This window comes from Ochlerotatus camptorhynchus, unplaced genomic scaffold (genome assembly GCF_037179485.1).
Source record: "Ochlerotatus camptorhynchus isolate MF236.1 unplaced genomic scaffold, CSIRO-AGI_Acam_v1.1 ptg000084l, whole genome shotgun sequence".
In the NCBI taxonomy this organism is placed as follows: Eukaryota; Metazoa; Arthropoda; class Insecta; order Diptera; family Culicidae; genus Ochlerotatus; species Ochlerotatus camptorhynchus.
This window is the reverse complement of record NW_027040574.1, coordinates 1,631,347-1,651,708: the sequence shown is the minus strand read 5'-3', so window position 1 is coordinate 1,651,708 and position 20,362 is coordinate 1,631,347. Positions and strand designations below refer to the sequence as shown.

The 20,362-nt window shown below is 42.1% G+C and overlaps 2 protein-coding genes across 5 annotated transcripts in view; one reads left to right on the top strand and one right to left on the bottom strand.

The window, feature by feature from the left end:
• The window catches only part of PAPLA1 (Phosphatidic Acid Phospholipase A1), a 198,642-nt gene that overhangs the window by 19,200 nt on the left and 159,080 nt on the right, over positions 1 to 20,362 (top strand). The gene's annotated exons all lie outside the window — the stretch shown is intronic.
• LOC135698295 (uncharacterized) overlaps positions 1 to 20,362 on the bottom strand; it is a 139,928-nt gene that overhangs the window by 17,790 nt on the left and 101,776 nt on the right. For all 3 annotated transcript variants that reach the window (XM_065218205.1, XM_065218207.1, XM_065218206.1), the window contains exon 6: positions 2,516 to 2,869. In XM_065218205.1, the coding sequence (XP_065074277.1) occupies positions 2,516 to 2,869 (354 nt within the window). The remainder of the gene's footprint in view (positions 1 to 2,515; positions 2,870 to 20,362) is intronic.

The following is a 20,362-nucleotide window of genomic DNA, read 5'->3' as shown; positions in this document are numbered from 1 at the left end:
ACAAAGTGTACCCCTATATAGAAATCACAGACGTACTAACAAAAACTAATATGTGGTGGTGAACTATAACGAACAAAGTTTGGTGCACAGGTAAACAAATAAGGCACACGACGCCTCTGATGGTGCCTTTAATTTGGCACTTGTTGCGTCCCATTTGGTGCAGTGGTTGCTGAGAAACACACCGTTCTTTATTTCGTTACACACACACACACATTCCCGAATAATTTTGAAACATTTATTTAACTCCTTTATATCGTTTCGCCTATTCTACTACTGCAACCTGCAATTTTCCCGGAACGTTTAAAGTGCATTCAAAGTGGTTTCCTTCGAAATCTTCGAATCTTCCGCGTCCCAAATAAGTGTAATTAGCTACACTAGCAGGTTCTAATAAAACGCATCCCCGCGCTCTTTCAAATCTTATGTTTTTTTAAATTATAAGCCAGTGCCTCTTCGAAGGCCATACAGATAAGGCACCACCTCAAAACAAACCACAAGCCAAAAAAAAAATCATAACCGAGAGCATAATGGTTCGATTGGGGGAGAGTAATTATCGCTCGCCTGCTCTATAGGATACTCTCATCGTCTCATCTAGCATCCCGCAGTGCACCCGCGCTCACACTACACGGCGAATGAGAACGACCCAAATTTGAGTTTAGTTCACTCATAATCGCCAAAAGTGCAGGAACTCAGCGATGAATAAAATTTGTCTCATGGTTTCCTGTGGAAAACCTAAAAAATCTGCCGGAAAATGAGGAAATTGACGAAAATTTTATTCAGTCTCGAAGTAGTACCAATAGACTGAGTGAATTCAATCTTTCCTTTTCTCAAATTCGGGAATTTTTCCCTGGAAAAACCTGGGAAAACATGAGGCAAATTTAGGCATCGCTGAGTCCCTGCACTTTTGGCGATTATGAGTGAACTAAACTCAAACTTGGGTCGTTCTCATTCGCCGTGTAGCTGTTGTTGTTGTTGTGTTGAATTGAGTAGGCTACTATACCTACTATATTACGTTTCGTTTGATTCCGATTTCAGTCCGTCAGTTAGTCAGTCAGTCAGCAAGCCGCCCGCCTGCCGTCAGTCAGTTCAAGTTTTCCGTTCGTCATTGATGCATCATATTTATGCTCGTTCGTTGTCCGTGTCGTTGTCGTTGCCCGTCATAGTGTCGATAGTAGAAGAAGAAGAAGCAGACGATTGCACTGCGTAGCGGATCGCGTAATTCGCTCACGAATTGGTGAAATACTATTTACTTAGTTGCAACTCCGCGCTGTTCGGTTCGATTAGCCCGCTTGTGGATATATTATCACGCTAAACCATCCACCGACCGACGAGAGTTGCGCAGTGGCGATTTCAACAGTGAAAGTGGCCGTTTATTTTGTACTACCTAGGTGCCCCTATAGAGCGCAGGGGTTGTTTCAAATCAACCAGCGGAGTAGAACCGCGAAAAAAAGGTTAGTGCAATTCCCGAAAATAGTTTTTCGTTTGTGACGTCGATAGGTTGGTTGATTTGCTCAGCTGTTGTGGCCGGCGACGAGAGTTGAGTGGTTTGTTTGACGCGTTGTCGCGACTCTGTGTCTGTCTCTCCCTCTCTCTCTCTCTGAAGTGCTCCTGACCTTGACGGAAAGGGTTTTGCTAGGCTTGTGAGAATTCATGACATATTCCCGGACGCCGGTGAATGTACCCGAGCAAAAGGGTGTGATTAATTAAGAGGATGGAATTGAAGCTATGAGCTAATTTTAAATGGTCCTTAGATCGATGGAACACTTGAAGTGCTTAAACGGTTTGTGCACAGTCACCAAATAAGTTCAAATTTTGGAAGGCTAATTAGGACCCGACTTGGAACCGTTCATGCACTGGGGAGCAACAATTTAAAATTTTGCATCAGTCTAATGGTCATGCATTAAAAAACAGTGTTAATTCGGAAAACACCAAACGTACCAATGCATTTTTAATCGGGTATTGCCATGCTTAATTAGGAACAGTCTAGCAAGCACCTGAACGAATTCAATTTCCACACTGTACGATTGTTATTTTTCACAGCCGTTGACGTCAAGCTGATCAAGCGATGATGATGAGAAAACGGAGAAAACCAATGCCCTTCCCAGCCTGCTTGCTCCCCTATCGAACGAGGAGGGCAGGGGCAGGACAAACCTTGACGGCGGCGCCCGGTTCATATTGATAATTTCAGCACTCGTATATGTGTGTGTGTGTGTGAGTACATAGAGCTGGAATCGACCACGCCTGCCTGTGCCTGCCGCCGGTCACCCGTCCCCGGGATCGGCAAGGTTGTTTTCCATCTGTGAGGTTTGTTTACATTCGGTGGATTAATAATTAAACTGATAACACCAGAAGGGGTTCGACGACGGCGACGACGACGACGACGACGCCGCGCTTTATTATTGAACAAAATCTGCGTAAATATTTGCTTCCTAATGCCGCTGCCGCGGATGGTGGTAGCTGGATCTCGCCAGTAGAAACTCCCTAATCAAGCTGGTTTTAATCAATCGGAAGTGATTACCTAAAAATTCAATCCCATGACGCATGTTGTAGTCCGCCTTGACGATCACACTGTACCAATTGGCGGTGGTGGCCTCCTCCTTTTCGGAGTCATTATCATTCTCCGATGGGGCAGTGTCCTTGGACGAAACGTTCAGATAGTAGACTCCGGCCGTGGAAGTGTTAACCCGGCTGACTATGAAGAGATAATCCTGAACGGTGACGGCGGGTGCTGGCGAATGGTTGAGGTGGTGTAGGTCGGTGCGGTTCGTGGCGATGATCGCCGGCTTTGGAATGGGTGAAGGCTTTGAGAGGAGTGGATTGATGCCGTGGATGTCCTGGGAGACGGTGTTGTGGAGCAGGTCAATGATGTAGCCTGTGGGGTGAATGAAATTTATGGAATTATTTATTTTGAAGGTATTAAATGTGATTAAAATTTGGGATTTTTATTTTCAGTGAGTAATTTTGTTCTTGTTTGTGGATGACAGAATCATCTTAGTGAGAGGACGCCAATTGCTGTCGATTTTAGAAGCAGTCAGAATTAGAGAGGGTCCAGTATAAGAGAGGAGCGGATTCAAAATAAACTGCCTTGGCAACCTATGCCTAGGTGATTTCTAGCAACACTGCCAATGCAATCAAGAGAGGCGCTGCTCGATTGGCTCTGGTCCGCTCCTCTCTTATACTAGACCCTCTCTAGTCAGAATCTCGCTGTAGGAAGCTTGATACGTTTGTAGCACGAGCGATACAAATCGGATTGATCAGGAAACAGGTGACAGGAGTTTGGTACCCAAAAGAACGAAAGCCGACGAGCTGACACACCAAACCCAAGCTGAAAATCTACATAAGAACGATAAAGACGAGATGGATAAAATTATGTATATTTCCGATTCCGACGAGGTAAAAGTTCAAGAGCAAGCCCCTCCTTGACTTCCAATCCGTCATTTCGGAACTTGACTTTTCATCGGACGAGAATATGCAAAACGATCAGGACGTGTCCATGTTCCGATAGTCCTGTACTCTGCAACACCGCAAACCAATCTCAACGCACTCATGGCTACATCACCAAACCATAAGAGTAGCAGAGAGAACACGAACCACCCAAACCAGGACACCAATAAACATGACCTAGGACAGACATACCTACAAGAACAACCTAGCAACTCGGATAAGGCCTCGGGCAGCCAGGGCCCCACCAGTGTGGAATTTTTCGGCCAACCGGAACTGGTTAACCCCCCGGTGCTTGTTGGCAACCTCCGTTGACTACACTTTGAACACGACTCGACCCACCTTCCCAGTGGAGCAGTCGAGGCCCCACCGGTGCGGACGTCTTTGCCTCATCGGGACTGGTGGACAACCCTCTACTCTCCGCTGCGGCTGGAAGAGGGACGGACAAGGGAGTATGCTCCCATTCCCCTGTGGACGACGAGGGCTTCAAGATTTCAGTTAAGTACCAGGACCACGTGAGACTTAAGGATGGCGAGCTGTGCATCAACGGTAAACTTTCCCTACCCCCACTCCAGAACGAATTAGGTGAACATAACCACCGGTCTAATCAGTCGGCTCGGTCATCTCTGCTGGCAGCTGGGTCAACTCTGACTGCTTCTGCAGGTGGAGATTTGCCGGGGTTCACCATTTCTACACTCGGGTCGCGTGATAACCTCACTCTCTCCCGGAAGGACTCCGAGGGATGCAAGATCAGCGAACGAAATAATATTGGGTCGAGCGATAACTTCGCTTTCCCCCACCTGGACATCGTGGGAGGCAAGGTACCGCAGCAGAAGGGGTCGCATGATAATTTCATACTACCCCCCGTCGGATCACAGGACACTGGCACCGGATAAGGCCTCGGCCGCTCGGACTCACGAAGATACGACCAGTGGAGGGCTAGTCTGGGTGACTTCTCCGTAGCATCAGCAGGTCCTTCACTCGCCCCGTCCCATTACCCAGCGGCTCCGGTATCTCTGCCGACAGCGGGGTCACCACAAACTGCTTCTACCGGTGGAGCTCTACTGGGGTTCGCTTCCAAGCTGAAAGCACCGACATCAATATCAGCCAGATCACGAAGCAAGAAGGCTAGCCCATTGCATGCAAGTTCCTCTTTGATGCCTACCTCCGGTATGCGTCGACTGCCCAGAGCCAATCGCCTCCGGCCAATATTTCGCCAAGAGATGATTACTCCTCGGATTAATTATCACCTATCACGCGACACCCAACTTTCGGAAGCCCCAGAGGGTCTACCTTGGCAATCCAATGGAACATGAATGGCTTCTATAATAACCTTTCGAACCTAGAAATTCTAGTGCGAGACAGCAAGCCCACCATCCTGGCAATCCAGGAGATCCACCGGGCTAGTGCCGGTAAGATGAACCGAGCTCTTGGGAGTCAATATCAATGGATCCTTAGGAGGAACGAAAACATTTATCACTCTGCGGCAATTGGAGTGCTAGCCTCGATACCTTTCACATCAAATCAGTTAGACACAGATCTTCCAATCGTGGTGATCCGTTGTCTTGGTGTATCTTCCGTGTGGAAAAATACCAGATCTTAGAATCCAACTATCAAATATAGTCCAGAGCGTCGAGGGTCCCATCCTGGTACTAGGGGACATGAACGGCCACCATCCCGCTTATGGCAGTGCAATTGCAAATACCAGAGGCTCCACTCTGATGGAAGTGGCCAGAAAACTTGATCTTGTCGTTCTCAATGATGGAGGCACCACATATACCAGTGGTCAGAGAGCAACACCTATAGATGTGTCCCTTGCTAGCGCCAACATAATCAACAGACTCCTCTGGAGCACCGAGGAAGATCCCATTGGTAGTGATCATCACCCGGTGGTAATTTGACTTGACGACCAGCCACAAGACATCTCACGTAGACCGCGTTGGAGGTATGAGTTGGCTGACTGGTCACATTTCCAGGAGACTATTAGAGTTAATTTTACCAACTCTACACCGGACAATATCCAGCTCTGTCTACCAAGTGGTGGTCTCCTGAGACAAAAGCTGTTGTTAAGGCCAGAAGGAAGGCTTTAAGGGCAGCTAAACGACTGCCCGCGGACCACCCCTTGAAGGAAGCGGCGCAAACTGCATACAGAACTAAACGGAACGAGTGTAGACAGACCATCCGCACCGCCAGAAGCTTGAGCTGGGAGAATTTCCTCGACGGTATTAACGCTGGTATTAATTCCAGACTGACCTGCGGTTTAGAACTGACTTGCCTGGCTGCTGATAGGTAGATTTCCAAACTGGCTCAAGTGTATTATCAGGCAATTAGGGTCACATCAGGTCTCCTCCCATCCACCCCCAGGTTGGCAGCCTGCGTGGAGAGTGGAAGGCTGCCTTTTGAAAAGTACATTGTCGCATCTGTTTGCAAGAAAGCGATTGGCTTTGCAGAAAAGACTACAGGGACAAGTGACGGAGTGTCCCTCCTCATGGAAGCGAACGATCTCCTGAATAATACCGCCAACCTGGAGCTCCCCCCTTTAGCCAGGTTAGTTTATGGTTTGACAACGAAAAATGCTATGTTCATATTGGAAATAAAAACTACAAGGGACAGCCCTATGGGGTTGTACGCAATGGTGACGTAGGACTACGTGGTCTTATATAATAAACTTTATTTGTTAACTGCAGCAGGAGCTTGTTTTTTTTGTAGGAATAGAAATTTGAGCGGAGTTCTCTCTGTTTATACTCTTTAGTGTGACTATGATTGCCCTGAAAAGAACCTTTTGATATGAATTTTAGTTGGGACATGTTCAGAAATTTAACTCTTTTGGAAAATCTTGGTGGCCAACCACTCTTTTGAAGATTAATTTGTGGCCCTAAAAAGGACCGTTTGTTGTAAATTTAATCAGCGATTCAACCGGTTCAGATGTGGCAGGTGAGCAGAAACGAGCGGCAAGTTGAAGGTAACAAACAGTTTGTTATCAAGTACCCGAATTTTCCGGTCCATGAATAGTTTGCTGTTTCTCCGCTTTCTCTGGCGAGTTCGGCTAGTCTTCTGCTTCTGGTCGTACACCAAATCCTTTATTAGAACATAAATTTGCTGCTTGCAATTTCAGGAACCAGAGTGGCAATTTGATGCCTGGAATTACAGGAACTAGAATTGAAAGGAGCACGGCTCCCTGTCGAACGGCGAGTCATAGTTGTCGTCTTCAAAATTTTGAAGATAATAAATAATGGCGATGAAATGTGATTCACCTGAGAGATGCAAAGATACTGCAGGGAAGGCCTGTGATGCGATTCAATAAATAATACGGCACTGGACATCAAACGAAGCACTAGATGCTAACGACACGACCAAATGGGAGGAGCTTCGGTCTGCTACTGTACGGACGAAAGTAACAATTAAGGGCTGAATAATTATTTTTCGAAAGCTAGAAAATCATGCCCCACCCATTTTGGCTATTTTATCATACACTTCATCTGCTGTGCCTTTCTACACTAAATTATGCGTTGTATAGAAACAGCTAGTAAAATATCAGTGCACACCCAGCTAAAGCTCCTCCTCTGTTTAGATTTTCTCGTTCAACTCCTTCTCTCAACAAGTTGGTAAATCTTAGCCTTTAGCAGAAAGACGCTTAACACTTTTTTGGCGAATTTTTGACCCTGATTCTTCTCTGTGCCAGTTCAGATAAGTTAGTTTTTTATTTTTTTTCTCCACTGGAAATCATTGGACTTTTAAGCATCCCTAGAAAATAGTGTAATTTCATATTTTTTTTGTGGTCCTTCGACAATGTCGAGCAGCAGAATTGCAACCAGCAAGTGTAACCCAAGAACCAGAAGCAGAAGGGTGAAAGTCAATTCTCTTCATAACCTATTTTGCACTATTTCTGCTATGCTTTTCTATCATCCAGAACAACAAACGTATCAATGAATGTGTTTGCCGTCGAGCTATTAACTAAACAGAAAGTCGATGAAAAGAATCGATCAAAATCACTTTCACCCCTGCTTCCAAGTTTGGTTACAAGATTACAACTCTGGAGAGCATTTTGTGTCTAGAAACGATTCTCTGACATGTCTCTCTGTCATGTTTCGTCTAGAATTTATTATCTGATGACTGTGTTGGGGATCATGTACTTAAGTAATAGGTAGATTTGTTGGTTATTCTGACGCTTTTGAACAATGCATAACATTTGCCACTGTTTAAATAGTTTCTTTATATTTAAAATTTAACAGTTGAAAGCATTGTTACCGATGCGTAGAAATATGTTTGATCGATTGGCGATAACATTATTGTAATTGGTCCAGGGGCAGCTGAGTTATTAACGTTCAAAATCTTTCATAATTTCGTTAAATGTTCCATTTTTGGTTTTCACAAAGTGTACCCCCATATAGAAACCACAGACGTAGTCCTACGTCAAAAAAAACATGAAAATATCTCACATTGGACAGACCCCCGGGGAATTTCCGTGTAAATCCGGTGTGACTTATGGAATTGAGATCATTTCTCGTGTGTTTGGTTTGAACCGCGATTTTCGCGTCATCATTTAATGTTTCCGCAATTTTCGCGACTGAAACTTCAAATCCGCGAAAATCGCGAAATCCGCCCCTGTTGTAATAGCCTTGTCATTGTGCCTTTAGATGCACATTCGGAGTCTTCCATTTTAAGCCTGGAGGGGTGAGAAGATTGGTGGCTTATGGCAGTATTGGTGAGTTATTTGCCGTTAAAGTTCATGAAAATTCACAAATTTACCATACAAAGTGCCCAATCATTGAAATATCACGAACGGATTTCGAAAGGTGTGAAATTTGAATTTCGCAAATAAACACGATGTACAATTGTTTTAGCACAAATTTGCCATACAAATTGCCAATCGTTCATTAAAGCCCCAACACAAAGATTGGGGTGAGACTTGGCAAAGGTTCTTTGTGTTGAGAGTGCTCAAAAGTAAAGGCTTCGAATATAAATGCAGAAGTAGAGGTATTAAACACCGGTACTCTTTTTTGATGTCTGTGAAAGGAATGTCTAGGTTTATTGACTGCACTGTCGTTAATAACTAACGGAAACATTGTGTGGTTATTGTACGATAGATTGAAGATTTCAATTGAAAATTATACAAATGACCAACTGTTGCAGCGACTCACGAAGAGCTACTGATTCTGATCAATAGCGGTGTGGCTTCTTCCTCCTTCTATGGAAGCTCATGTGGGCTAAGGGTTGCTGCTTGCAGGCAGCCTTTCGTTGTGTACTGTAGAACAATGTTCAACGCCACGCGCCGAAAGAACTGCTGCTGCTGCAGCTGATGCCGACGAAGGGACACCACCACACACGGTGATTGGAACTGAATCCGATCAGTGGTTGAGGCCAGACTTGGTAGCTAGCTGCTTGCGGGGAGCCTTTCGTTGTGTACTGGAGAACACCACCACTCACCACGTGGTGATTGAATAAACACCGTTTGGATGGAATTCAACTTTGAAATCTGTGGTAGGTGAATCGCTTTTGGCAGGCAATCGGTGATAATTTTAATTATCATAGCAAAAGTTGCACATTCGTGCAATTTTCAAAAGTGCCATTTTGCAAAATGATAAAGTTTTAAATTCAGATGCGTAGAAATATATCTGATCGATTGGTGATAAAACTATTGAAATTGGTCTAGGGGCAGCTGAGTTATTAACGTTCAAAATCTTTCATAATATTGTTACATTTTCCATTTTTGGTTTTCACAAAGTGTACCCCCATATAAAAATCACAGACGTAGTCCTACGTCAAAAAGATTGGCATCAGAACATTTTTTTGGAAACCGTTCTGACTCCAAAGCAATGTCTAAATTATTTTATAATAAGACCGGAATTATGGACAACCTTCGCAAAAGCTACAACTCGAATTTCTGATCTATTGAAAGCTGTTTATTCTTAATAGTTATTTCTTAAGCGAAAAAGCTTGTGTAAACAAAGGTTATACAGTCAACTCTCTCTAACTCGATATTGAAGGCATCATAGAGTTAGGGAGAACATCGAGTTTTGGAGGTAAATTGTTTGCAGTTTGTATTGGTAGCGTGGTCGAAGTAGTCTGTATCTGCATCGAGTTAGGTAGTGAGATCGAGTAAGGTGGAAATTACATTAGTTCTAAAAATAACTTGTATTTCACAACATTGTTCACGGATGAAAAGTTCCAAGAAGTTTCAACCTACAATTTCTTCTACATACATCTAGTATAAAATGCTATTAGTCCTGAAAATTCTGGAATGCGATTTAATGGTTTTGGTTTAATATCTTTAAATCTTCGTCAAAATTTTAAATTTTGTTGAATTACGTTTTTAAACATTATAAAATGTACTACTTTTCATCATAAAGAACATTTCTAAGTTAAAAGATCCAAATTTGTTTTAATTTTAAAACTTAAAAATTCAATATCTTGAAAGCCAACGCTGCTGCGGTTTTGACCTTATTATTAGCTAACAAACAATTTTGTGGAAGACACCAACTCTCCAACATGAATTATTAAAAAGTTCAAAATGTAGCAGTTTTGTATCGAAATATCGCGTTTTTTATTCCGAGAAACATTGCCCATTACACAAAATCACTAACATTTGTTGTTTTAGAGTTATTAATTTTATTCCTCCAGATTGCATACCTGGACCACTGCGGATTGGGTTCAAAACTAACCGCAAGTCTTGTATTGCGTAAAGGCCCACGCACATTCAATCCGGATCGGACACGTTGCAGCAAAGTGACAGCTAAATCTATTGTATAACTGTCAATTTTACGTCAACGCAACGCAACGCAAACGGATCTAATGTGGGTGGCCCTTAACTCTCGATGTTGGTGAACACTTCAGTTCAAACATAACTCACTATAGGGTGATATTTTAATAAGACCAATACACCTCGCAATCTTGGTCTGGCAGAAGCTTCGTTGCCTTTGGCAATGTTCGAATGATAGAATGATAGAAAAAATAAATTCTTAAGTGTGAAACTATGAAGTTCTTCATACTTATGAAATGTTTAGAGATCCTAACTTTATTCAAAGTGACTACACGGGACACAAACGTGAATTTAACTTAGCATAAACTACGAACTTCTTAACAAGCTTGTATACAATATTGTCCATTTATACTAATTTCGCAAAAATTTAGGCCTTCTTGATAATTTAGTTCGAAATTTCCGCACTATGTGTGCGGTAGTAAGGAAACCTTCTTTTCAATGTTAGTCAGGAAAACTTCTTTTCGATTTTGTCGAGATCTTAGCTGTATCAAGATCATAGACTAAGGTTGTGTTCCATTTGGTGAATTTTAACATAAATTTGACAGTTGAAATTTTTTCAAATAAACTTGCTATTGTATCATACTTATTTTTGACAGACTAGGAATGACAAACACCTTCTTGAAAATCGGAAGATCAACAACGAACGTTATAATTTATTTTTGAAGTATCAAATTTAAGTGAAATTTCCGGAGTGATTTGAGATTTGGGCGTAATTGTATTTGTAAACAAACAGGTCAAACGCCGATTTCTCGTGAATAAAAGCTCGATCTTATAAACAAACTATACCAAATGATGGAGAAATCATACCTCTACCTCATAGTGTTATTAGTTTTCAAAATTGAGCTTTTATTCGCGATAAATCGGCGATTGATATGTTTCTTTACAAATACAATTACGCCCAAATCTCAAATCACTCCGCAATGTGGGTGGAAGCGGAACGAAAACGTCAAGTTTGACAGTTGTCACAGATGACATCAAGATGTCTACCCGAATCCGATTTGATTCTAACTAGTTTTCAATCCGGCAAGTAGGCTTCCTCAGATCGGGCTTTTCCGTTGCCGCTGCCCTTCTGCTTACGCTGTCTTTGCGCTTGGTCTTAAAGCATCAAAATATATCAAGCTGAACATTGCGGACTTAATGCAAGTAACATTGACAGATTCTCTTCGTCGATTTTCTCTTTGCATCACCACGGCCATATAAAGACACTTCCATGTATTTTCAGCTCACAGATCGATAAAAAATCTTTTATCTAGCATCTAATGCGATAAACACAACAAGAAACGGTTATTTGCTCAAGTTATTAACCAAACACAAAGTCGACGAAGAGAATCGATCAATTTTACTCAGGACCTAATGCAATGTACAGCTTGATATGGGATTATGGAAACACAAAAAAAAAATAGTGCATGATCGGCAGGTTGAAATAATGACAAGAGCTATACCATCATCGACCGTACTAAATCCTATTCCAAGGGAGGCAACGTCATATTTTTTCGTGTTGAGAAGCCAGAAAATTACTTACGCCTCTCCCATAGCATGTGTCTCTGCTCCAAAAGGTCGAGATAAACAAACATAAAGTGGGAATAAACAAAATAGAGCGTTCAATTCTTGCCAGAGGAGGCAAGCTCCAGAAGCATTATAAAGGGGGAAACTAGAATCATAAACCGAAACCTGTATATTGTTTTCATAAGGCTTTGTTTACAAACAAACACACGATCGAAGGGCGCCGAAGAAAGCTCCGAAAGTCGAACGGTCAAAATTCCGTGTACAAAATCACCGACAGATCTAAGTAAGCCGAATCCACAAAAGGTGGGTGTGTTCCGATCGGTCTCTGCCCGGGACGTAGGTGGCCGAGGGGATTGCTTGAAACAGATGGACAAACGGGGTCGCTTCGATACGCAGTTTCGACAACAAAGGCGATGCCAGGGCCACGCACGACGGCGACGGATGCGTCGCTAAAGCATAACAACAGAAAAGCGCACAGCACCCAACCGATTGTAATAGTGTATTTAATGGAAGAAGATGGTTTGAACGATTGAAAGAAGAAAATGGTTCGCACATGGTGAAAACAGCTGTTGTTTTGGTACCACCACACTCTAGAGTCTAGACGAATGTTTATGTGTGGAAAAGAAGTGAGCAGAGAGACGTTGTTCGTTTGTTTGAATGTGGGTGAGCGGCTGTGGGTCTGGAGCTAATGTACACGTGTTGATTGACACCATAAGCCATAACCGTGAAAATTTATTTTATTACCTTGTGTGATAAAATATGTTTTATGTTTACGTTGGGTGCCTGTGTCTGGAGAATGTCAAAAATTACTGGTGATGAAGTTTATTTTCTTGCTTGTAGTCTGAGAGCTTCTTTTGACATACAGTGAACTCTCTTCAACTCGATGTTGAAGTTTTAACAATCCCATAGGAAATGATCATCGCAGTAGCCGTGAAGAGTCGAGAGTTGACTGTAAATCATGCGACAAAAGTTATATGAGCCGCATATCGCATTAACATAGCCGTAGATGCTAACCACAAAACCAAGCAGGCTGCGTGGGTTTCGGGTACACGTAATCGTAACGGTTCACCGATTAGCAACCATATGGGGGCAGTTATACAAAATATAGCATATCCCCGTGGTTATTTACTGACTACATTGACCTGATAAAGGAGCAATATTATTTCCACCCCAGCTCTGTTGTTCACTTCCAAAAAAACGAAGCCAGCGAACTGACGATTCTCATATAGCTGGTGCTAGCGGTCGGCACACGTGAATCTCTCTCCCTCTCGGATCGAGCTTGCTTAGTGTTGGTCGATCCAAAAGCTCGCTCTCTTTCGGTAGTTCGGAACGATTCGCTGGTGTGTGTGATTAAGGAACTTTCATTGGGGATCGTTCACAGATTACGGTACACGATGACAAGAACAGCGTAAACACAAATTACAACCCGAACAATGCAGTAACATTGATCGATTCACATCGTTGACATTCTCTTTCGTTAATAACTTGACTATAAACCCGGTTCTTGTCGTGTTTGTTACATTAGATGCTAGATAATAGTTTCTTTCGTAGAACTGTGTGTTGAAAATGACTGGAAATGTTTTCAATGGCCGTGGGGATGCAAAAGCCTTAGTCTTAGGGGGCCTACCTTAGCTCCGAGGGGGACGACTCTATCTACGATGCATAAAAGATTGCGTTTTGCTGTGGCTAGCTGCGCGCACGCGGAGTAGATAGAAAGAAGATTGATGGCGATTCTGAAGATTTCCTGCAAAAAGATGAGCGCGATGCAAGTAGATGCAACAAATGAAAGAAGATGTTTCAAAGATTGATTCGCTAGTGTGAGATTTGTTGAGCATCTAAACTTGAGATTTAGATGTGTCGCCCCCCTCGCTTAGCTCAGCCGGTTAAGGCGTAGCTACAAAGCAAGACCATGCTGGAGGTGGTTGGGTTCGATTCCCGGTCAGGTCTTGGAATTTTTCAATTTCTCTGGGCATATAGAGTATGATTGTACGTGCCACACAATTATACTAATGCAAAAATGGTGCAGGCATCGAATCGAATCACTGTAGAAGTGCATCTAGAACACTAAGTTGAGAGCACGCAATACGCTAATATGCGATAAGCATCATGCTATTAAAGTAACTTGTACTTGTATCTTAAAAATATATTAACTCTATCGATTACATACGGTTGTTTGCTTAAATTTATCTAAATCAGTTAGAAATGTTGATGTCAAAACCGCATAAGAATAATTCTCATGAGTGCTTGATCGTTGAAAAATGACAAGAAATCAAATGATAGGTAGTTTCGTCTCGTGATAGTGAGAGGACCTGTTTTCTCATCGTCACATGACGACCGTGATATTTACCAGCTCTGGCTGGGATACGAGCTGACCTATACAATTACGGTGCTCTGTGCGAAAAGTCCATATTTTGCCTGACCAACAAGAAGATCCAGAAGCACGGTGAGGAGAGCATTCCGTCGGTGAAGCTGTTCGTTCGGGAAAAGAACGACAAAGACAAGGCCAATTTTAAAAGCTGCTGGAGGCGATTAAGGGATCCATGGATGGCAAAGCGTTGGGCGTCTTCTGCGAGGAAAACTTCCTGGGTGAATTCTATGAATCGTGGCGAGCCTTCGTCAAGGACAAGAGTTTCGACACGGTGGACATCAGCGTTTCAATCGCGTACATCATGCCCTCCAAGGAGGACTCCGAGGTTATCACTATCAGACGGTAGTACCTCAAGGATCACATCATGGAGATTATGGATACTGATGAGAGAGTAAAACATGCCAAACTGTCGGCACTGACGGACAAAAGGTACGTCTCCGGTGTGGATACCAACTAGTTGGACATGTACTACCCGGCGATTATCCAGGCGGGTGACAATTACAGCTTGAAGTTCAGTGCATTCAGCGGTAAGAACTATCTGCACTACTTTGGATCTATCATCTGTGCTTTGGGTGCGCGTTACAAGTCCTACTACTCCAATGTCGTCCGAACGTTGCTGGTCGATCCGACGAAACGATTCAGAATCACTGCACTTTACTGCTCAATCTGGAAGGGGAATTGCTGAAGGTGATGATTCCGGGCCAGAAGCTCTTAGAGATTTTCGACGTCGGAATGGTTTATGTCAAGAAGAACGATCGAAAACTAAGACGTTTGGTTTTACCATCGGGTTGGAGTTCCGGAAGAATTCGATCGTAGTACCTGAACAAGGGAAATTCAGTTTGAAAATTGTATGTTAATTAGGTTGAGTTAAAGCAATAAAAATTCCGTGTGATTTTGCCGAAAAGCATTCCAGTTTCCTACAACTTTGTCTCAGACGTCATTTCGATTAGATGAGCCGTTTTCGTGCTATGATTTATTGAAAAATGTCCAATACGCCGTGTGTAAAAATGGCCGAACTCCGGCACAAGCTTGGCTCATTGCCCCTAGTGAACAATTCTGGATCAACAATAGAAAAGGGCCCATCAGCATTAGTAAACAAACCGTTCTAAAGCCCTTTCCTCACAAAGCGAAGGCCACCCACGCAAACCAACACTATCATCGGATAGGGGAAAGTTTCCCCTACACGATGATGGTGTTCGTTTGCGTGGGCGGCCTTTGCTTTATGCGGAAAGGGCTTTCAAACGGTTTGTTTACAAATGCTGATGGGCCCTTTTCTATTGTTGATCCAGAATTTGGCAGTTTCATGGAATTCGGAGAGAATCATTCAAATAGATTCGTTAGTTGGCGTGTAACTGCTCATCACAAACAACAGTAATAACAATGAATAACTCCAAACTATAGAGCAATCATTTTTTGAACTGAAAATTCCACTTTTCATTCAATCCGATCTCTGAAGCATCGTGTTTATATTTTTGATTTAAACAGGCCCGATGTTTCTGAATCATCTTGCCCCTTAAATGCCGCACAGTAAGCCTGGCCGTTTCGATATATTTTGCGCATCTCTGATGTGCAACATCTACCAAAAGGACAAGAAAAATGATGGTATAGGGGAAATGGATGTAATGTCGGCCTAATGGTGGTAAGCTCCAACTGATATTATCCTCGGATTAAATCCCGATCAAGAATGTCCGGCTGCTTTGATGTCGACATCAGAGTGAATCAACGCGGCTTTAAGCAAATATTTTGCAGATCATCCAAACAGGGACGGTATTAAAAGTTAATCCGAGTTGGAGCTTACCACCATAAGTGCCCCTAATTTGGGCCCATACAAAAATTCAGCAATCGACTAAATTTTCAATAGCGACCAAAAATATCCATTAGTACCGTCCCAATGACGCGTTCATCTAGATAAAATTGATATAAAACAAATTTTTAGCTATGGGCCCAATCTTAGATCCATAGGTCAACATTAGAGCCATTTTCCCTATCTAACATTTTTCAGCACGCTTTCCTGAACGGGCTGTGATGGTGTTAAATTAGATTTTCCAAACACTGCCCATCATTTTCGAACGATCCCTTTCACAGCATTCAAAACGCGCTGCTTACTAGTCAGCTTCAGGCTACTATTCGAGCTAACAGCTTCTTCTTGCCGGTGCAGAAGATGACGTCATCGTTCGATTCGCTCCAACATTCAGCCATTTATAACCCCCCAAAACAAACATCCAATCGCAACGATCCACACAGATACCGCACCGAAGCACATGATCGATCGTACACCCCAATTCGCATCATCCTTCATCCCCCCTTCGAATTGACCCGCCGTGTATTAGTAGATGGGATGACATACTGACAGCTGTGTATTCAATTGTTCGGTCCGTTCACATACCACCAAAACAAGAAAAGTAATACGACACACGGATGGATCGCACATTATTCGGAGCACGATTTCTCGGTCGTCAGTAAGCATTATTCGCAGCGCGCGCGGTAGTTTGTTGTCAATCATCATAGTTAGTGTAACTAGCGAAGGAAGAAAAGGAAAAACCAAAGTTCAGTTCTGTCCCAGTCACAGCAGTCGGTACTTATTGTGTGGTGTACTAAGCTTGCAGGAAAATTGTTTTCTGTTGACGCACAAACAAACTGTGCGGTTTGCGAAAGAAAAAAATATTGCGGCGTTGATCGTTCGATATTGCGTGTGTTGTTGTTTGTCGACCGCTCCGCGGGTTGTTTAGGTGGTGGCAGAAATAGAAAGCTGTGCTTTGTGTTGGATTATAGTAGGCGCGTTATAAAGCGACCCAGTGAGTGAAGTGAGGCAACGTTTGACAGGTGAAAATCTTGGCAAATTTATCAACGATATCGCACAGTGGAAGCAAATGTGAAAGGTTTCTATTTTGGCAAGTGTCCATCGGTGGCAACAAATAATCGATATCCTACGGTATGTGAGTTTTTTTTTCTGTACTCATAATAAAAGTTCGAGCTGTCAGTTAGTGCGACTGTAAGGACGTGTGGGAGCGTTCATTGGTGTGCGGATTGTTTGTAACAAAAAGCGATCTTGCGCGATACTACTATTTCATTCTCCGTACACTACTGAGTGTGTAGTGAAGCACGAGGAAAATCGAAGAGAGAGCGAGTGCTCGCTCTTTGTGCGAACATGTGTTGGTGAGAGGGAAATATTTTTGTTTATATTTTCCACCGTCAAACTCATCTCACGTCTCACCTACTACACACGGCTAATGAGATCAACCCAAATTTGAGTTCAGTTTACTCATAAATCGCAAAAAGTGAATCGCGATGTGTAAATTTGTCTTATGTTTTTTCCAGGAAAAATTCCCGAATAAGAGAAAAATAAAGATCGGATTCTCTTAGCCTATTGGAACTGCTTCTAGACTGAGTAAGATTTTCGTGAATTTTCCTCATTTTCCGGCAGATTTTTGAGGTTTTCCACAGGAAACCATGAGGCAAATTTACTCATCGCTGAGCTCCTGCATTTTTTGCCATTATGAGTAAACTGAACTCAAATTTGGGTTGATCTCATTGGCTGTGTAGAAGATACAGGTGCAGGTGTGAACGGGAAAAACAAATCACCATTAGACGTACGGTTGCTTCCATTAAATGACGAGAATAGGCGAGCGATTACGATCGGATTGAGTATTCGCTTGAGTGGGGCTTTTTCTGGACTCGCGAGGTAATGCGCTTGGGCTGACCGAGGAAATTAAATGCTTTTATCAAATTGCTTCCTCTCCTCCCTTAGAATCCGTTGTTGTTTACAATGTAATTGAAATTGGACAATTTTATGAATGAAGGTCGTTAGGCTGTTAGTCACGTTTAGAATTATCGGGGAAAACGATTGTATTAGTCATTCAATTTACGTAGAGAGTTGGATGATATACGTTACCTGTTTCGATATCCGCATGTGAATGAATGGGGACAGATAAAGAGAGGACAATGTCATCGAAGGCAGATGAAAGGACATGTGATAACAGAACAATAAACAGAAAACACAAACACATCTGAGAAGGAAATGCGTCCGGAATAGCTTTTGGGGGTGAAATATGGTACATTTGTCGTTGTAGCTGCGCTCTTCTACATTTACACTTCTTATGTTATTATTCCTGTGGGGGTCTGGGTCTTAAGGAAGTAAAGATTAACATGTAACGTGTTGATGGTGGTAAACATTAATATTAAAACAATGGTGTTTCGATTTCCGAATTGGATGGATAAGAGATGATAGCGCGCTGATCCATGCGCGGATTGGATGATGTGTTATTTACAATAGAGTTTTAATGGATGATTGAGCAAATGGATTTATTTTCGTCCAATAAAGGTGAGGAGAATATTTGTACTTGATTCTTATGAATTTAAACTAAACCTAATCGATATACCGTGCCAAATGTATTTTTTTTAGTACCGAAGACTGAATTTAAGAATATTAAGCCACAATGATTCGCGATTCCCTAAGTTGTTAGGGAATTGGTTTGCTATATTATTTTGAAAACGATTTTCAAACGATAAGCTGAACCATAAAGTATGTGTGATTAAATGAAATGTATCCAGATTTGTGGATCTTGATTTGGTAATCAAACTGACGCTGAATACTCCGCTGCGCTATACTTAGATTATCAACAAACATTCAGAGCTGAATAGAAGCTTAATCAGCCAAAAATATTGATCTTTCAATTTTGTCGAACCTCTTAACGGAATCGCTTTATGAAGAGCTTTTGAGAGTGTTGATTTATTTCCTTTTAATTTCGTTATAATTTCTTATCTTTTGACAGATACGCGTATTTCGTCTACTACTTGTAGAGTTCATCAGCGCCAGCGGTGTTGAGTACTTGACACTGATGAAGTCTACAAGTAGTAGACGAATACGCTGTTAAATGTTAAGCAATTATAACGGAATTAAAAGGAAATAAATCAACACACTCAAAAGCTCTTCTCAAAAATATTGGGTTTTTAGTACAAAAGCCATCCCAATCCTAAAAAAGTCCGGTTGTTCTATTGCATCTGTGTGATAGTCTCACTGCCGTTTTCTAATCCACATAGGGGCTGTCCATATACCACGTGGATAGTTAAGGTTGTTAGCAAATGTCCACGATCCATACAAATTTAAAAAAAATGTACGGATGATTGTCCATGCATGGCGAGAGGGTCCAATAGAACACAATGGAAGAGCTACACTGTAAATCATAGTTTGTATTTTCGCATTCTTAACTTTTGAGATGCTAAACAATTAATCTGAGATCTCTAAATATAAGCAATTTCCCAGTATGTATTTCCAAAATTTGTCAAGTTTATGATCGTGGCAATTTTCCAAAATGATACCAATGAGAATCCTAACCAGCTTCGTAGCCCAAGTAAGTTTTGTCTTAAATTTGCAATCTCTAAAGTTTTTCGATGCCTGATCTATGGCATTTTAAATATGATTGTTAATTTTAGAAATTTGAAAACGTTTCATGTCGCAGAATCTATTAAACTTATCCATGTCCGAAATATTAAGAGATCTCACACTGTTGCACTTTAGACTATCGCTCTATCGCAAATTTAAAGTCCCATAATCTTGAACAGTTTTGTTATTGAAAAATTCAATGACCGATTTACCTCAACTATTTGTAGGGACCTTTATTCGAAGATATTCAGTCTTCGAAAATTTCTCTAGGATTTGCTTAGGATTATTCCGGTCTTCACAAGTTATTGTCAGGACTACCCTTAAATCTTACCAGTGATGGCATGATCATTAGCAAATTGATATTTTTCCGCTCTCATACGCTCTCAATATCACGCGTGATATTGATTTTACAAGCTCCTTTGCTATTTGCGAGACTATTCACAACGTGTAAAGTTGAAGCCTCGATTGAAGCTGAGAGTTGAATGGCCGCAAAAATGATTCCGTTGCACCTCGTTTTCTTAGAAAGAGATGGTTTAATAGTGCTATCTCCTTTTTTCATCTTCACCGATGACAGACACGAAGCGACTGCTACCAGTCGTTATGGAAGTTTCGGTTGCGTTCGGGTGTAGAGCAAAAATCATGAAACTCAATTTCACCAATTTGTTAACTTCATATTCCGAGCTGCAACATCACAGCTCGCAACATCAACCGCAGTTGTGTGCTTGTTGATTTTTGTCTACGAAAATCAAGCGTGATCTTGGGCTTTGGTAAGATTTGATTTTTTAATATTTTTCCAACAAATCTTACGATGATTCTCTCCGCTATTTCCTAGACATACCATGACAGTCTTAGAATTCGGTACAGAACACTTAACCCTTATGTGCGTGACGATTTTTCCACTAGTAAA